At 46.7% G+C, this 15,651-nt stretch overlaps 1 protein-coding gene across 2 annotated transcripts in view; it reads right to left on the reverse strand.

The window, feature by feature from the left end:
• The window catches only part of IL11RA (interleukin 11 receptor subunit alpha), a 205,978-nt gene that overhangs the window by 43,896 nt on the left and 146,431 nt on the right, over positions 1-15,651 (reverse strand). For both annotated transcript variants that reach the window (XM_033936489.1, XM_033936499.1), the window contains exon 6: positions 520-683. In XM_033936489.1, coding sequence (XP_033792380.1) covers positions 520-683 — 164 coding nt within the window. The remainder of the gene's footprint in view (positions 1-519; positions 684-15,651) is intronic.

The raw sequence follows: 15,651 nt of genomic DNA on the forward strand, positions 1-15,651 counted from the left end.
TACACTGCTGGACTGTAAGAATTCACAGCAGCCATTCAGAGGGGCTCAGGACGGGGCAGGACCATGGAAAGCTCGTTCCTGCCCGGTATACCGCTGGACCTCCAGAGATTCAAAAATGTACGTGTGGGGAGGCAGGAAGGAAGTATAAAAATTTGCCAGTCAGTCGGGACAGGAGACAGGCGGGATCCCTCCTGTCCCGGCCCACCACTGGCCCACCAGGTCTTAAGGCAGGCTCGGTGGAGGCCTGAAACAAGTACAGGAGGAGGGCGGATAGGCGCTGACTTGAATATAAACCGAGACCCCCATTTTTGGGCCATTTTTTTTTTTTGCCCCAAAATCTCATCTTATGTTCGAGTTCGGATGGTAAGTCAGTAAATCTAGCTCTGAAACCCAAAAACATGTGAAGCAATCTTTTTCAGTCTGCTCTGTACAGACTTGATGGCAGAAAGCATGCAAATAAAACAAGGTGTCGAATGGGCTGGGCCAAGGCCTTTTCTGGTGGTATCTGACTGCACTCACCAATCGTATGCATCATTACAACCAACAGTTGGAAGCTGGAACCCAGGGGATTCTCTTCCGTGATGTTCATCCGGTATGAGCTCCAGATTTTCGGTTTGATAACAGAGCACATGTTGGGTCGGGCAGGGTCCTGTAAGCAGGGGCTGGTGGGGTGGTGCGTGTTCCTGAAAGCAGAGAGAGTCATGTCATGCCTCCAGCCTCTCTCTTAATTTTCTTTCAGGCCAAACCCCCCCCTCAATTAAATAATGAAATTCAGCAATCGTGATTATTTAACATCAGCAATCTCAGAACAATCCTGTAAAAATACATTTGGATGCAAACTCCCCTGATATCCAGCCTCTGGCAAACAGTGTTTCTGACTGCGCTGACCACTAAAGCAGAATTATGTCCAGACGGCACTAAGGCACTGATTCTCTAAAACTAGAGTTACCAGATTTTCCCGAAGGAAAATCCAGACCCATGGCCACGCCCCCGAGCCCTCCCAGTTCCGCCCACATCATGCCCCGCCCCCAACTCCACCCCCTAACCTGTCCGTGCGTTAGGACGGCATCCATACATGTTCAGATGTGATGCAGTGGTATGCGCGTGTCACATGACATCACCGTGTTGCATCTGCGTGTTCGCGGATGCCGTCCGGATCCCCGGACATGTCCTGAAAAGAAGGACATGCCTGGGTAAATCCAGACGTCTGGTGACCCTATATAAAATGTCCAGAGTTGGGCTTGTAAAGGATTGTTGTTGTTTTTTGTATTCTTTGTAGCATTGAAAAATTTTCTATGGAAACCTTTTTTTCCTTGATATCTTTTGATATTGTAAATGTATTAAATTCAAAAAAAAAAAAAGTCCAGAGTTAGGCATTTAGATTGGAATGTTTAGCCAATCTAGGCATCTAACTTACCGTATTTGTCGGCGTATAGGATGCACTTGCATATAAGACGCACACCCTTTTTTAAAACAGTTTTAAATTTAAAAAAAATACTTATGCACTTGTACAGTGCACCCTCCCTGCCAGGCACTGCACAAAGCCCCCTTCCCTCCCAAGCTTTCCATCCTGTCCCCCCCTCCCTGCCCATCTGTCTGTCCTACCTCCTCTGCCGCTGGAATCTCTGGTGGTCCAGAGGTGCAGCGGGCAGGAGTGAGCTTCCCGCGCTCCTGCCCCGCCGCTAACCCGGTCGGTCTATCGCTGCCGTGGCTGCCCCAGGTTCTGGCTTCTTCAGCCGCTGAGCGGAGAATTCGCGGAGCCAGTCAAGAAGCCACTCGGCAGCGAACAGGAGCGCCAAAGTATGTTCCTGCTCAGTGCCGCTCAGCAGCTGAAGAAGCCAGAACTCGGGGCAGCCAAGGCAGCGATCGACCGACCGGGTTAGCAGCAGGGCAGGAGCGCGGGAAGCTCGCTCCTGACCGCTGCACCTCTGGATCACCAGGGATTGCAGAGGAGGTAGTACGGACAGCGTGCAGAGCTCATAATTTATATAGATTATTGGCGTTTGGGAACAGCACTACAAATTGACTCTTCGTTTGTATATTTCTCCTCGGAGAGCTTTTTTGGTGGGGCTCTGCCCGACTGCAGACTGTCGACGTTGTGGTGCCCCGGATGCTGGTCTTGGCCACATGTTTTGGTCTTGTCCATCCATCCAGATCTTTTGGAACGCTGTTTTTCATTTTGTAGAGGATACCTGGCACATTAAAGTTCGGAGATCAGCTTTGGTATTATTCGGAGTCTCCTTACACTTTCATCCCCGTCTCCCCGGGGCCTCCACATTCCTGCGTTGGGCGGCAGTGATTGCTATCAAATGTCTTTTGCTTAAGTGGATGGAAGCGGAGGCCCCTGACTATTCCATTTGGCGCTGTCGAATTATTACATTGCTTTCTTGGGAACGGAGAGAAGTCCAAGACATTTCTTCCTTGCCTGGGCGTGCCTTTCAGCGAATTTGGGAGCTCTTTTGGAATACCTTGTCCCCTGTGGCTTGTAGCCGCCTTTTGAATTGTTAGCCACCCCCTTTATAATATTTTTTGTTTTGCATCAGTGAGAGTGGATGGGGGGGGGATTGGGTTGTGGGTTGGGCTGGGTGGGGTGGGTTTGTTGGTTTATGGTGTGAAATTTTGAGCTGCAGTGTTGCTCTTTGTTCTTGTTTCCAATGGTTGTTTTTCTTGAGGCTCAATAAAATATATTTGACGATAGATTATTGGCGTATAAGACGCACCCCTTAATTTAAGCTTATTTTGAGGGGGAAAAATGTGTCCTATATGCCGGCAAATACGGTAATTTTTTAAAATTGGCTTAAATCAGTGTTAATTGAAAGTGACATTAATTCCAATTAAAAAACAATTTAAAATCTTTCAAAATCTATATTCAAAATCGTTCTCCCAGAGCACGAAGTATGATTATTAATATTCTTCATTGAAGCTTTGGGATACATTCATTGCATCACAATACCTAGTAATATGTGTCATCTTCCATTCAGGGGGAGAGAAGGGAAATGGGGAAGGGAAGGGGGAAATCTTCCATTCAGGGAGGATGGGAAGTGGGGAAGGAGAGGGGAGTGGGATGGTATAAGATGTTTTTCAATGGGTCATTTGGAAAAATATTTTGAAGGAATGATAAAAATATGTATGGAAATATAATAATTGTGAATCTAATTGAAATGAAAATCTGTGTATATTATATTTTATTTCCTTCACTAAAATGTTATAAAGAAAAAATGAATTTGCCACTTCGAGGTAGACGTCTCCACCGAGGCTCCTACTGGCGCCTACCTGCAAGTAGGCGTGGTTAGGGGAGGAGTTTGGGCATGGATTGGTCTAAATGGCAGTGTAGCTAAGGAGTCAAAGGCTATTGGTGATTAAGAATGTGTAGGCGATTCTATAATCGCACCTAGTGGCTGATTAACAACCGTGCTCAACGGCATTAGATGTCATTTATAGAATGAGGACCTAAATATTTACATAGGTGCTTGGTGAAGCCTGGAAATTATCCGGGTACAGTTAACATCCTATTACTACTGCTACTGTGTATCACTTCTATAGCGCCGAAAGGCGTACGCAGCGCTAGACATTTTGACATTTAAAAGATGGTCCCTGCTCAGAAGAGCTTACAGCCTAACTTGAACAGACAGACGTGACATATAGGGTCAAGGATGCTGAACCCAAGGTGAGAGGAGTTAGGAGGTGAAAGCAGTCTCGAAGAGGTGGACATCCGGTACAACTAACCAGGCACGGAGTTTGGGGGCCTCGGGGGAGGGGGGCTCAAGGGGGTCCTGGCACAACTTTTTTTATTATTATTTTTTTTAATGGGGACAGATATTGTGCATGTGCAACACACACACAACTTCTGTGCCCATTAAAAATTTTTAAAAAGCTGATGTTTGGGGCGCTTTTTTTTTTTTTTTTCAAACACTACCGGCATCTCCAGACCTGTCAGAGAATTCAGAGCGTTAAAAACCGGCGCTTCATTTTGAGCATTATGTGGGCATCAATCAGAGTGCTCATTTTAATATTGATGAGCTCATTTTAATGTATTTACATATGTTTATCAGAGGCTGGAAAAGACTGCAATTTGCTGTTCTGTGCATCGATAGCTAGAATACTTCGATGTTAAACCAGTTAAAACTGGTTTAGCGACCATCGTTAAACACACGGTGAGTTCCGTGTATCTGGCACAGAGTTCCGCGTGTGCCTCAGCCAATAACGTGTTTCGACTGGAAATAGCAGTTGCACTTTGCCTCAAAACTGGATGTGCACAAGCGTCCACTAGGGGGCTCCATCCTACCTTGGCTGCTTGTACAGGAAAGAGTTTGAGACCGACACCTTGGCAATGTGCCCTGGCTCCTCCATGGCTGGTTTTACTCTGAGCAAAGATACCTCTCTGTCAGATTGGAATCCACTGGACTTCTGCCGCCCTTTCCCTTGCTTCTACAAACATTTATTTTCCTACCCAGTTTAATACAGCGTCTGTTCAGAATCTCAGCATGCTTTGCTCTGCAGAGCAGCACAAGTCCAGACCTGTAAAACCAGCAGTGAATCTGCACGAAGAGCCTGCAGACTTGGATGAGTTTTTGCAGAAACTTGGAGGCTTCTTTTTGAACAGCTGCCAGGAACAAGAACGTAGGGAGAGGGGAGACATGATTGAGACATTTAAATACATCATCGGACGTGTCAAGGTGGAAGATGATATTTTCTTTCTCAAGGGACCCTCGGCCACAAGAGGGCATCCGCTCACACTCCGGGGCGGGAAGTTTCAGGGTGACACCAGAAAGTATTTCTTCACCGAAAGGGTGGTTGATCATTGGAACAAGCTTCCACTCCAGGTGATCTAGGCCAACAGCGTGCCAGACTTTAAGAATAAATGGGATGCCTATGTGGGATCCCTATGGCGGTCGAGTTAGGGAATTGGGTCATTAGGTGAGATCTCTAGGAGAATAGACTTGGGGGGGGGTCAGTAGAGTAGGATCCCTACGAAGGTCAAGTTAGGGAACTGGGTCATTGGGTGGGGTCTCCAGGAGAGTAGACTTAGGGGGGTGGGTCAGTGGAGTGGGCAGACTTGATGGGCTATAGCCCTTTTCTGCCGTCATTTTTCTATGAACAGAGCAGCAATTGCTCCCCAACTAACAGTTTGGGGCACTGTTTAAAGGCTTCCAAAAAGTCATTTCAGAAGGCGATAGGATTACTGCAGTGCTCCTTGTTCCTTACAGCCTGGCGCTCTCCCACATACACTTAAAACATACAGGCTGCACACAAAGTGCTATTGAAACGGATGCGCTCCCGCGATGAATGTGTAACTTCTTTCTTCAGATAGGGGCAGATCACAGAGCGAGGAGGAGCCGGTCATACACGCGCTGGAATCTGTCAGGAATCTTGTAGGAAGAATACAATGGAAACAGTCATCATTTTGGCCAGAGAAAGGGTCTTCCTAGGAGAGAAGGCAAGCTGGCAACTCTACAGATTAGCATTCCCTTCTGCAGTTGTAGAAAGAGTTACACACGGAGAGACTGTCGTGCTTGAAAAGAAAGAGATTCAAATTATAAGAAACAGTTTGCGGACTGGTTTGATAATCTGAGCACAGTAGGGGCCTGGACTTGCCGTCTCAGCTGGTCACGTCAGGAAGGTGAGAGACTCCCGGTTCATAGACAAAATCGCGCAAGACAACGGCGCGCAGACAACTGAGCGCAAGGTTGACGGCGCGCCAAAGAAAAGCACTATTTTAAAAGGTTCCGACGGGGGGTGTTGGTGGGGAACCCCCCATTTTACTTAATAGACATCGCGCTGGCGTTGTGGGTGGTTTGGGGGGTTGTAACCCCCCTCATTATACTTGAAACTGAACTTTTTGCCTGTTTTTTAGGGAAAAAGCTCAGTTTTAAGTATAATGTGGGGGGTTACAACCCCCCAAACCCCCCACAACGCTAGCGCAATGTCTGTTAAGTAAAGTGTGGGGGGGGTTCCCCCCCCACACTCCCCGTCGGAGCCCTTTAAAATAGTGCTTTTCTTCGGTGCGCTGTCAACCTTGCGCTCAGTTGTCGGTGCGCCGTTGTCTTGCGCGATTTAGTCCCGTCACCGAGACTCCCGCCTGGCGAGGGTTACCAAACGCCCAGATTTACCCGGGCATTTCTGCTTTTTAGAGGACTGTCCGGACAATGTGGACGACTTTTCAAAACCTGGCACTTTGGACCGGGCTTTTGAAAAGCTTCCAGCTTGCAGTCTGGACGCCAGAGCCGGAGCCTGATGTTTCGAGTCAGGATTCTGGAACGTTGCTTTTATTTGGAATCCCCAAAGAGTAGCAACGTTCCTTGAAGAATCTCCAAATCATTTCTATAGCGCTACTAGACATACGCGGCGCTGTATATCAAAACCCAGAAGAGACAGTCCTTGCTCCAAAGAGCTTACAATCCAGTCAAGGCAGACAAACTGGACAAGAAGGTGCCGAGAGCATCATAAGACAGAAATTGGTTGGAGTTTGGAATTGAAGCAGCTTCAAAGAAGTGGGCTTTGAGTCTGGATTTCAATACCGCCACAGACGGAGCTTGACGCACCGAGTCAGGCAGTTTGTTCCAGGCATAAGGTGCGGTAAAGTCGAAGGGACGGAGTCTGGAGTTAGCTGTAGAGGAGAAGGGTACAGATAAGAGAGACTCACTTGATAAGTGGAGTGTCCGGGGGGGGGGGGGGGATTGGCCATCGTGAGAACAGGCTTGATGGACTATTGGTCTGACCCAGTAAGGCTATTCTTATGTTCTTATTTAATTTGTCGAATTTCTAGTCCGTCCTTCCAGAAGAGCCCAGAACGGGTTACAAGTTTACATACACAGTAGAGGCTTAGCAACAAGGTTACAACGCCACATACAGCAGATAGACAGAACGACAAGTTTAAGGAGGAAAAGCAAGAGTAGAAATTCCTATGTACATGTTTTGGGTACTGAGCATGGCAAATGATGGGCAACAAAGTTGAAAATTCACATATACGATGTACAGAACAACAGATTAAAGGGAAGAACAGCAAGAGAGGGATGATTGTCATGAACTGCATGGAGGAATGAATACATGTTTTGGGGGCTGAGCCCAGTAGCATGGCAGACACGAGTGCACCAGACTTCGACCTTTTTCCAAAGTTGAAACAACCTATGCGTGGACATCGTTTTGCACATCTGGAAGAGCTTTCTTCCGCCGGTACCCGAGCCATTCGGCAACTGAACCAAAACGGTGTCTTGGATGGAATAATGAACCTTCCTTGACGTTGGGACTCGGTCATTGCAAAGCAGGGAGACTATAGTTTCGTGGAGACGTCAGGAAGTACTTCTTCACGGAAAGAGTGGTTGATCATTGGAACAAGCTTCCAGTGCAGGTGATCGAGGCAGACAGCGTGCCAGACTTTAAGAATAAATGGGATGCCCATGTGGGATCCCTACGAGGGTCAAGATAAGGAACTTGGGTCATTAGGGCATAGACAGGGGGTGGGTAAGCAGAGTGGGCAGACTTGATGGGCTGTAGCCCTTTTCTGCCGTCATCTTCTATGTTTCTATGATGAGCCATTTGGCCTTTATCTGCCATCATGTTTCTATGTTTCTATAATCAGAAAGTTCTATGACATCACAATGCAGGTGTAAAGAGCCTTAGCCTATAGGAAGAGGAGATGCAAATGTTAAGAGCCTTAGCCAATAGGGAGAGCAGGAGAGAGTGGCTGCTGCAGACACCAGAAAGTATTTCTTCACAGAGAGAGTGGTTGATCATTGGAACAAGCTTCCAGTGCAGGTGATCGAGGCAGACAGCGTGCCAGACTTTAAGAAGAAATGGGATACCCATGTGGGATCCCTACGAGGGTCATTAGGGCATAGACAGGGGGTGGGTAAGCAGAGTGGGCAGACTTGATGGGCTGTAGCCCTTTTCTGCCGTCATCTTCTATGTTTCTATGATGGGTCATTTGGCCTTTATCTGCCATCATGTTTCTATGTTTCTATAATCAGAAAGTTCTATGACATCACAATGCAGGTGTAAAGAGCCTTAGCCTATAGGAAGAGGAGATGCAAATGTTAAGAGCCTTAGCCAATAGGGAGAGGAGGAGAGAGTGGCTGCTGCAGACACCAGAAGGTATTTCTTCACAGAGAGAGTGGTTGATCATTGGAACAAGCTTCCAGTGCAGGTGATCGAGGCAGACAGCGTGCCAGACTTTAAGAATAAATGGGATACCCATGTGGGATCCCTACGAGGGTCAAGTCAAGGAATAGGGTCGCTAGGGTATAGACTTGAAGGAGCGGGTCAGTAGAGTGGCTGTACGATTAAGGGGGTCAGTAGACTTAAAGGGGTGGGTCAATAGAGTGGGCAGACTTGATGGGCTACAGCCCTTATCTGCCGTCATCTTTCTATGTTTCTATATTGAAGGATTGTAAAGAACTAGTTGAAAAAAAAAAAAAATAGTGCGCATTATTTATGAAATGACCCTCGTACAATGTAATCGAAGGATGAGTTTTGGGCAGGTTTCCAAAATGACTTTTTTGTCTGTGTTGAAATAAACCCCCGTCTTTTACTAAGGTGCGCCAACCGATTAGCGCTCGCTAATCCAATTAGCTAAATGCTAACGCGTCCATAGACTAACATGCACGCATTAGCGATTAGCGTGCGCTAATTGGATTAGCGAGCGGTAATCGGTTGGCGCTGGACACGATCAGTCTGTGGGTGAGACCCCTCTTTGGCTGAGTGGGGCTCCCTATTCAACTTCATGACATCAGCATAGGGCCAGCTGGTCCCATAATGAGAACTTCTCCGATTGCCATAGGTGTTCCTTTGTTCACTGCAGTGTTTCTAATTAGAATTCAAAATGCAGGGATTGTTTTCTTTCTTTCTTTCACACTTTTCCTTTGACTGCCTGAGGCATTTATTTTCACTTTTTGTGGTCTGGCCTCAGGATGAATTGGGTCTTTATCTGCACTGCTTCTCGCCCAGAACTGCGAGCTGAGGTTTCCTATTTCCCACCGTTTTAAGCGCTAATGCTTCAGGTCTGGAATGCTCGGCTCCCCTTCCAGCCTCCCACCGAGGTCATAACTCAGATTCAGAGGAAATCAGCTGAAGGAGGTAGATCTGAATCAGTTTACCTAATGACACCAGAACCTCATGCCTAGAAATCCCTTCACATAGGAACTGGGGTGCTATCTATTAGTTTTGGTGGTGGTGGTGGTGGGTTTCATGTTAGATTTAGTATGGAGTATGACACGGGGACACATTTTTCCCTATCCCCATGGGAACTCATTTTCCCATCCCTGCCAGTTCTTTTCCTGTCCTTGCCCTATTCCTGCAAGCTCCGTCCTCATCTGCACGAGCCTCGAACATTTTAAAATCCTAAGTAGCAACATTCTAGAGCTCAGATTGTGATGTCATAATGCCTCATTCCACCAATGCCTAAGCTCCGTCCTCATCTGCACAAGCCTCAAACACTTTAAAATCCTAAGTAGCAACATTCTAGAGCTCAAACTGTGATGTCACAATGTCTCATTCCACCAATATCTAAGCTCCGTCATCATCTGCATAAGCCTCAAATACTTTTAAAATCATAAGTGTTCGAGGCTTGTGTGGTTAAGGCAGATCTTACAGGAATGGGACAGGGCCAGGGGCAGTGACAAAACTCACAGGGAAATTGAGTTCCTGCAGTATGGGGAAAAATTTGTTCCCGTATCATTCCCTACACTGCACCACAGTAGAAATCATAATGTAGTGAAAGTGAGCCAAGTCTAGGACAATGAAGCCATTGTGACATCACTGATGAGGTTGGCTCTTATTGGTGGAATGAGGCATTATGACATCACAATGCCAGCTCTGGTTATCAGAGGCTGAAACGTTTCCCACTATTTATTTATTTAATTTTCTATACTGTTCTCACAAGTGACATGGGGACAAATTTTCCTCCGTCCCTTCAGGAACTCATTTTCCCATCCTGTCCCTGCCCCATTCCTGCAAGCTCCACCCTCATCTGCACAAGCCTCAAACACTTTAAAATCATAAGTGTTTGAGGTTTGTGCAGTTAAGGCAGAGTTTATAGGAATGGGGCAGGGACAGTGACAAAACTCATGGGGACGGAATGGGGGGATGGGGCAAACATGTCCCCATGTCATTCTCTTCCCTAGCCTCTTTAGCCTTTCCTCATATGAGGGTTCTATATTATTTTGTGTATGTTGTGCTATTGAGTGTATGGGCCTTACATGCACTCTACAGCAATGTTCTTCAACTACCAGTCAACAGAAATTTTCTGCCGGTCCACAGGGCCCAAGACAGCATTCTTCAGCCACTGGTCCACAGTGCGATCAACGCGCCGTCTTCGGGCCGGCTTCCTGAGTGCTGCAGTGCTCAAAGCCATGGGAAAAGGCTCCTACGCGTGGCCTGCGCCTGAACCAGAAGCCCCTCTCTCTGACGTTGCAACATCAGAATGAAGGCTTCCAGATGAGGCGCGGGACGCATGTGAGGACCCGCTGCCCACAGCTTTGTGCAATGCAGCACTCAGGGAGCCGGCCCGAAGATGCTGCATTGATCGCACAGTGGATTGGCCCGAAGATCACACCGGGGGGCAGGCCAGAGGGCAAAGCACATGGAGGGAGAGAGACAACAACGGTAGGGGAAATGCTTTTATTTTTTTTATTTAGTGATTGATTTGTCTGTTCAGGAAGAAATGCATTTGTTTCTTTTCCTCTGGGGTTGGACTGCTTGCAGAGTTTTGCATCTTAGGGTTTGTTTGTAAAGTACTTTTAGTTTTCGGTCCTGCATTTGCATGGGGTTATCTGTTTTCTGGTAGGAATGAATGTTGAGAAGCATACAATGTGCTTTGTGTATTTTCATTTTGTGGTTAACCATTATGTGTTGTTAATACAATTATATTGTATGTGTGTGTATATGAAAAATGGATGGAAAAAATGGTGTTACAATTAGTACTATTATGGGGGCGGAGTCTGGGGCAGAGATTGGGTGGAGATGGGCGGGGTGTGGCCCACGACTTAGCCCAGTGTTCTTCATCTGCCGATCCACAAAATAATTATTTTATTTCCGCCAGTCCATAGGTGTCAAAAAGTTGAAGAACACTGCTCTACAACACAACTCAACAGGAGTGGCCTAGTAGGTTAGAGCACAGGTGAAGAATATTAGGTCCTTTGGATAACACTAAAGGTGAAGAGACCAGACCTCAAAGAAGAAAAATCCCCTTTTCTCCCTCCTGCACTAATAAATCAGTATATTAACAATGTAAAAGACATTTCTTACTACATTTGCCAGCTGTCATATACTGATTGGGAAATACCCTGCTGAGTTAACTGCTGGGCTAAGCGAAACTTATGAGAAGGAACAAGCAAGCAAGACTTAACTTTTTTGCATGGCAATAGGGCCTCACACCTGCCAGGATATTATGAAAAGATGAACACATCTCATGGTCGAGAATAAAATTCTAAAGAAAATTATTTAGCAAGAGTATCTTGTGATAAGGGCAGGGCTTGGAATTGCTGATGTGGTAGGATTAAAAGGACATATGCGGGAAAAGGATAGGCTTTCTGGTAAACTGGACATACGTACAGAATGACACAAATATTTTAAACCAATTAATGAATTAACAAATGTAATGACGTGTAAGAAATAACAAATAAAGATTTATCATGTGATTTAGACCAACGTGGTGCTGGCCACCAAGAAATGTATAAAAACAGGCATGTAAGAGGAAGTAGGTAGAACAGACATCAGAGGATCCTCAGGCCTGAAGATCACATTCTGTTACTCTATATGCTGAATGATTTATTCTTGTAAGCTGTTACTGATTTGTTAATAAATATACTTATTGATTGATACCAGTATATAGAGTGCGAGGTCTCTATCTCGGAGTAGGCCTAAACAGCTGGCCGACCTCAAGGGCTATCCCAAAAACCCGACTGGACTGATGGTCCTCCAGGACAGGGTTGGGGATCATTGGTATACAGTATTCACATGGCCGCGGCCTTAGCACGCCCTTATTGTGGGTCTTTCCCATACGCCAAGGTCACTTTTGCCATGGCCGGAAATAGGCCAATTTTCCTGTTTCTGGAATGAATGGCTACGCACTAATTGAGGAGTTAGTGCGTGGCCATTAAAAAATACGACCACGTGAGCCCTTACTGCCAACCGTTTTGAAGAGGTTAAGGGCTCACGTGCTAATCCGGTGGCGCACATCAATGCCCCTTGCGCGGATTAGCGCTGTCACGCCCAGTCTCCACCCCGAGACATGCCCCTTCCCAAAAGATAATTAGTGTACTGTATGGGCCCACAAATTGCCACACTTTACGAGGGACGCCTCAGCGCATCCCGCAGTAACCCTTTTTAAGCTGCGGAAAGCATGCGTCAGTGCTTACTGCAGCTTAGTAAAATGCCCCAAAGTCATTAAAATACCATGGACTTAGCAAGCTTTGGCACAGGAATAGGCTACAGTAAATGAATCTCGCCTTGACGAACAAAATTAATCGCAGAACTCAAAACTGACTCAAAAAATGAGCTGAATGAGTTTTGAAAAAGAGCTCTTCAAATGTGATTTCTGTCTTGCTCTAAGGCAGGGGTGTCAAAGTCCCTCCTCGAGGGCCGCAATCCAGTTTCGGTTTTCAGGATTTCCCCAACGAATATGCATGAGATCTATTTGCATGCACTGCTTTCATTGTTGGGGAAATCCTGAAAACCCGACTGGATTGCGGCCCTCGAGGAGGGACTTTTACACCCCTGCTCTAAGGCAATGTCCCATACGCTAAATGTAGTGGCTGCGGCTCGAGGCGTTCCGGAAGTGTGTGACGTCGAGTGACATCATCATGTCGACATCTGCGCATGTGCAAAAGCCCTCCAGACGGGCCCTGAGCCGCCAGTAGGGGGTGCTGGCAGGCAGTGCGCAGAGAGGAGGAGGGGCACTGGCGCCGGCTGATTGCCTACAGGATGTGCCTCTTGCCAGCCAACCGGCACCCCTACATCTCCCCAGTGTCTCGTCGCACACCTGAAATTTCAGGAGGCAGACTAGTGTGGCATGGCACACGGTTTACGATACACTGCTCTACGGAGAAGGGCCCATGGAGAAGGTATCCTGGTGCAAGGATATGGCAGGGAATTTCTACTATGTTAGTGCTAGCTAGAGAGAGGGCAAGAGAAAGAGGGAAAGTCAGAGACAGAGAGAAAGGGAAGCCGAGAGAGATAAGAACATAAGAACATAAGAAGCGCCATCTCCGGATCAGACCTTTGGTCCATCAAGTCCGGCGATCCGCACACGCGGAGGCCCTGCTAGGTATACACCTGGCTTATTTTATATCCAACCATATCTTTATATGCCTCTCTCAAGGAGATATGCATCTAGTTTGCTTTTGAAGCCTAGGACTGTCGATTCCGCAATAATCTCCCCTGGGAGAGTATTCCAGATGTCAACCACTCTCTGTGTGATGGAAGGCAAGAGTAGAGTTAAACCCTTACACTTCCAGGAACATTTTCTGTCATATTCTAAAGGGAAGGGAGATGGTTTTTGGCATGTCTGGAGACCATCAGGCCTTTGAACCACAACCCATCCTCCACAAATCACCATATATGGGACACAGACCATGCAGGTCTGTCCAATACCGGCCTTAGTTCTTTAATTTACATCCTTTGTTTTCTAATTAGAGATCCTCTATTTTTATCCCACACTTCCATCACTGTTTTCCTCTCCACCACTTCCCTCGTGAGGGCATTCCAGACATCTACCACCCTCTCCATGAAGAAGAATTTCCTAACATTGCTCCTGAGTCTTCCTCCCTGTAACCTCAAATTATGCCCTAGTTTTTACCATATTCCTGCAAACATTGTTTCAGGGAACACCCCCTTACCGATCACTTTGCATTGGCTTCCATTCAAATGCCATGTTCCCTTTAAAAGTTGTATTTTTAGAGTGTCAAGAGGAACAGTTCTTAGCTACTTAACAGACAGATTTGAAAGCTATTTACCCTTTATTCAACTCCACTTGAGCCAAGGTTTCCATTTGGCTCTTCCTTCAGCTAAGGGCTTCATTTTGGCTCCTACACAAGAGCGCTCTTTCCAAGTCAAAACAGCTCAATTATAGAACTCATTGCCTGCTGATTTAAAAAGTTGACTTCAAATATTTGTCCTATTTGGGAAAAGAAATGAGCACTTGGGTATTTAATAGCACAGCTTAAATACGAATGCACATCTGAAAATATATTCAAGCCATTCCTGAAAGCTTGTTCTGTTCAGAGTTTATTACCGTCTTTGTTTTTTCGGGAAGAGAGATAATTTTTCATTCTATGATGTTCATACTTTGTGGCAAAGATGCGTAATTAGTTAGCCATCCATATGGTTTTATTTATTTCTCTTTTGTTTCTTCCATGTGCAACAGGCATACAGATTCTGCCTGCATGGGCATAGTTTGGAGGGAGGCAAGGGGGGTATTGCCCCCCCCCCCACACACACACAGATCTGTCTGTCTGGCATCCCACCTCCCTCCCCCACAGCGGAAAACTTCTTTCCCTTCCCCATGCTGCAGGCTTTCAATCTTCAGACCACCGGCAGCGTCACTGAGTTAAACACAGTACCTTTGGCAGCCCCAAAAGCTTTCCCTTTGCTTCAATTTCCTGTCCCTGCATGGGCAGGATATTGCAGAAGAGAGAAAGCTTCTGGGTCCCCAAAAGCAGTGTATTTATCCCACTGATGCTGCCAGTGGCCCAAATATTGAAAGCTGCAGCATGCAGGGACGGGAAGGGAGAGAGAGATAACGGATCCCATGAGGGGAGGGGTGGAGGAATATAGACATGATGCACCCAATTGAGGTAAGGTGGGGGGTAAGGGAGAAAGCGCCATGAATCATGAGGGGGAGGAAGGAGAGAGATGCCAGACTAGGAAAAGGAAAGGAAGGGAGAGAGAGAGATACCTGATCATGGAGTGGGGGGGAAGGGAAGAAAAGGAGAGAGATTCAAGGCTACAGGGGAGAGAGGGAAGGGAAGGAGAGGAGAGAGATACTAGACCATCGGAGGGGAGGGAAAGAGGGAGGAGAAAGATGCCAGACCATGGGGGGTGGAGGAAGGGAGAGATGGAAGGAAAGGATACAGAGGTGTCAGACTGGGGGGAAAGGAGGGAAGGGAAGGAGAGAGATGGCAAAACATGGGGAGAGGGGAGGGAAGGAGACAGAGATGGCAGACCATTAGCTGGGGTGGAGTAAAGAGAGAGAGGGAAGGACAGGAAAGAGAGAGATGCCAGATCATTAGTGGGGGAGGGAGGAAGAGCTCAGATTGGGAAGTGAAGGGGAGACACGTTGGACCCATAGGGAAACGAGAAAAGAGTGAGAGAGATGCTGTGATTGGAGTATTCTGGCGGGGATTTGTGGCAATGGGTGGGATTTCTGTCCCCGCGCAACTCTTTAGTCTCCTTATTGCAAGAAAGATATAGCGGCGCTAGAAAAGGATCAAAGAAGAGCGACCAAGATGATAAAGGGAATGGAACTCCTCTCGTATGAGGAAAGACTAAAAAGGTTAGGGCTCTTCAGCTTAGAAAAGAGATGGCTGAGGGGATAAATGATGGAAATCTACAAAATCCTGAGTGAAGTAAAGCGGGTACAAGTGGATCGATTTTTCACTCCGTCAGAAATTACAAAGACTAGGGGACATTCGATGAAGTTACAGGGAAATACTTTTA

The sequence above is a fragment of the Geotrypetes seraphini genome, chromosome 1 (genome assembly GCF_902459505.1).
Source record: "Geotrypetes seraphini chromosome 1, aGeoSer1.1, whole genome shotgun sequence".
Lineage (NCBI taxonomy): Eukaryota > Metazoa > Chordata > Amphibia > Gymnophiona > Dermophiidae > Geotrypetes > Geotrypetes seraphini.